The sequence below is a fragment of the Marmota marmota genome, unplaced genomic scaffold (assembly GCF_001458135.2).
Source record: "Marmota marmota marmota unplaced genomic scaffold, marMar, whole genome shotgun sequence".
In the NCBI taxonomy this organism is placed as follows: Eukaryota; Metazoa; Chordata; class Mammalia; order Rodentia; family Sciuridae; genus Marmota; species Marmota marmota.
The window spans coordinates 785,759-788,667 of record NW_026000068.1 but is presented as its reverse complement, the minus strand read 5'-3'; the positions used below and the strand labels follow the sequence as shown (position 1 = coordinate 788,667).

Genomic DNA, 2,909 nt, shown 5'->3' with positions numbered 1-2,909 from the left:
GGACCCACAGAGGACAGGACCCACGGAGGACAGGACCCACGGAGGACAGGACCCACGGAGGTCGGGACCCACAGAGGACAGGACCCACGGAGGACAGGACCCACGGAGGACAGGACCCACGAGGACAGGACCCACGGAGGTCAGGACTCATGGAGGAGAGGACTCGGAGGACAGGACCCACGGAGGTCAGGGCCCACGGAGGAGAGGACCCACAGGGACAGGACCCACAGAGCCAGCCATTGGAGGCAGCCCGTGGACTAGAGCGGGGCAGGCTGGGCTTGCTGGTGTGCAGAGCCAGGTACTCCCCTGCCCTCCTGCCAAAGCCTCACGTCCCCAGGAGCCTGCAGAGGGGACCCTGTGTCCCCTGGGTCCTTTCAGCTGTTTCCTTGAAGGCGGAATGCAGACAGAGCCTCACCTACAGGGCTTCTCTGCCAGCCCCCGCGTCCAGAGACAGCCAGGCTAGCTCCTTCAGGCCAGGTGCTGGGTTATTGGACCTGGTCAGCACAGGGCAGAGTAACCCAGGGGCACAGGTCTCATGGTGACCTGTGCTTACTATCTCTGCAGCTGTTGGAGAGCCTGGCTGTAAGGTGGCCTCCAAAGCCCGGGAGGTGACCAGGTGTCCCCACACAAGAGGACAGGGGCAGCTTGTCCAGGGACTAGGGGAGAAGGGCTTGCTGGTGTCCTCAGGACCACCCTAGACCCTGGGCTTCCCAGGACCTCTCTGCCTGCCTGGAGCCCAGGCCCTGCAGGGAAGCAGGTGCCCAGGACACTCTGCCCAGGGATCCCAGCCTGTGACAGAGCCTGCACAGCCCCTTCCCCATCTGTCCTCCAAGGGTCAGACCCCGTGGTCCTCAGAGGGAAGTGTTAGGACCCAAAGCCCCGCAATCTCCAGGCTAACCCTAACCCCGAGGAGCTGGAGCCCTTCAGATTTCCCCCAAATCCCTGGGCTCACAGGAGGCCCTTTTGAGAGACCCTGAAACAAAGTGCTGTGGGTCAGCCTCAGACCCACCGATGCTCTCCCAGGTGGACACCGGTCAGCCCTGGCCTCGATGGGCATCATGGTCCGCTCCCCCTGTGGCACCTGCATGGCCCCCTGCCTGTCCTCCCCTCTGCCCTGAGTGGAGAGGAGGTCCCAGGCCTGCGTATCTGCAGGCAGCTCTGGCTGCAGGGTCCTGGGGCGGGGAGGGGACTTTGGCGGAAGGCTGAGCTGAATTCTGGGAAGCCAGTGTGGAGAAGGGACCTGGGGACTGTCAGCACCTGGCCTGCTGGGAGGCCCCACCCTGGCCCCAGGGCACCCACCTGCCCCAAGTGGGACAGGCCGGCTGGACCAGAGACACCAGAGAGTTCACCTGCACAGCGCAGCCTGCGCAATTCGGAGGGCAAAGCTGACCCAGGAGTGCCACCCGCTGCTCCCTGGGCACTTCCCTCAGAGCCGTGAGGCTGCACGACCAGTCAGTGAGAGAGAACCTGAGGCACGCCTCATGGCACGCGGGGTACCCGCAGAGCCTGTTCCTGCAGTCAGGCGGGGCCTGCCCAGACTCCCGGGCCTTCAGGACTCCGAATTGTCATGGAGCCCAAGGCTGCCCACAAGAGGGGCGGCAGCCTCCCAGGGCTGGGGCCAGGGAACAGGCCATCAGGAGCATGACCTCCAGGCTGGCCACTCGCCCCCTGAGCTTCCTGCCAGCAGCAGGAACCACCCGGAGCTGGACAAGGGGCCAGCCCAGCTCAGGCCCACGCCAGGAGTGGGGAAAGGGGGTGGCCTGTGGAAGCCACGAGGCTCGTGGGTTGAAGGCAGGGCCCCACTGTGGGCCTTCGGGCTGTGCCTCCAGAGCCCGGCTTGGAGTCCAGCAGCATGTGCCTCTGGTCACCCTCTCCCAGTCCATGGGGTCTTAGGGGCCCAGTACCCAAGCCTTCCATCCTCAGGGGAGGAGGCTCCGCCTGGAGGAGCTGCCCGTCCCTGTCTCCAGCCGCTGCGAGACCGACTTTGAACCCACAGCTACACTGGGCTGAACAGCTGGGTCTCCCCAGGAGACTAGGGGTGGGGACATCTTCAGGCCTCTCAGCTCTCTGAAGGGCGTACTGGGGGTCCAGCAGGGATGGCCGTCTGTGACCTCCGGCATCTGGGTGGTTTGCTCCTGGCCTTGCAGTCTGTCTGGCCTCAGCCTTCACCTGGGCCTCAAGCCTCCCCCCACCCGCCGGGCCCTGGCCACCCTACCTCCTCCGTGGCTCTGGCACAGGTAGGGGAAGCGCCACACGTTGCCGAGGCCCACGCAGAAGCCCACACAGGTGAGCATGTACTGGGTCTTGTTGTCCCACTGGGGCCGGGAGCTGGCCTCCTTCTTCTCGATGCTCTCCAGCTCATCCAGGGAAGGGATCCGGTCCTCCAGGCCCGGGTTGGGCAGCACGAGCCTCACCATGGTGGTCACTGAGCTGGGCCTGGCACGCGCAGGCACGACGGGAGCCACAGGGCAAGTGGAGGTGGCTGGGAGCCCAGTGCTTTATAGGGAACCTTTGGCACCTCACCCGAGCACCTGGGTGGACGGAGGCGTCAGCAGATCAGCAGGGCGCGTCTCAGCTGCAGTTAATGCCTTATCTGCCCATCCCAGGGCCCTGGAGCCACCCCCTGCTGCAGACAGGAGGCCCCGGCTGGCCGCCCCTCCCCTGTGCAAACAGAGACATCGTGGGGGGCGTGCAGCCCCAGGCCAGGGCCAGGCCTGCTCCCTGGGAAGAGGGGCCCGAGGCAAATAGATGGTATCTGCTGGCCCTGCCTGGCCCAGGAGGATACTGGTCCTCTGGGTCCTTGGAGCAGCTGCATCTCCTCCCTGCAGGAAGCTGGGCAGGTCTCCTCTCAGCCCCTTCCAAGTCAGGCTGTCCTCTGGACATTGCTGACCCCAGTCCAGGGGAGGGGG

The 2,909-nt window shown here is 65.6% G+C and overlaps 1 protein-coding gene across 1 annotated transcript in view; it reads right to left on the bottom strand.

Moving 5' to 3' along the window:
- Positions 1-2,557, bottom strand: part of Slc6a19 (solute carrier family 6 member 19) — a 16,602-nt gene extending 14,045 nt beyond the window's left edge. The window contains exon 1 of the mRNA XM_015490438.2: positions 2,216-2,557. Coding sequence (XP_015345924.1) covers positions 2,216-2,417 — 202 coding nt within the window. The 5' untranslated portion in view covers positions 2,418-2,557. The remainder of the gene's footprint in view (positions 1-2,215) is intronic.
- Positions 2,558-2,909: the final 352 nt, after the last annotated feature.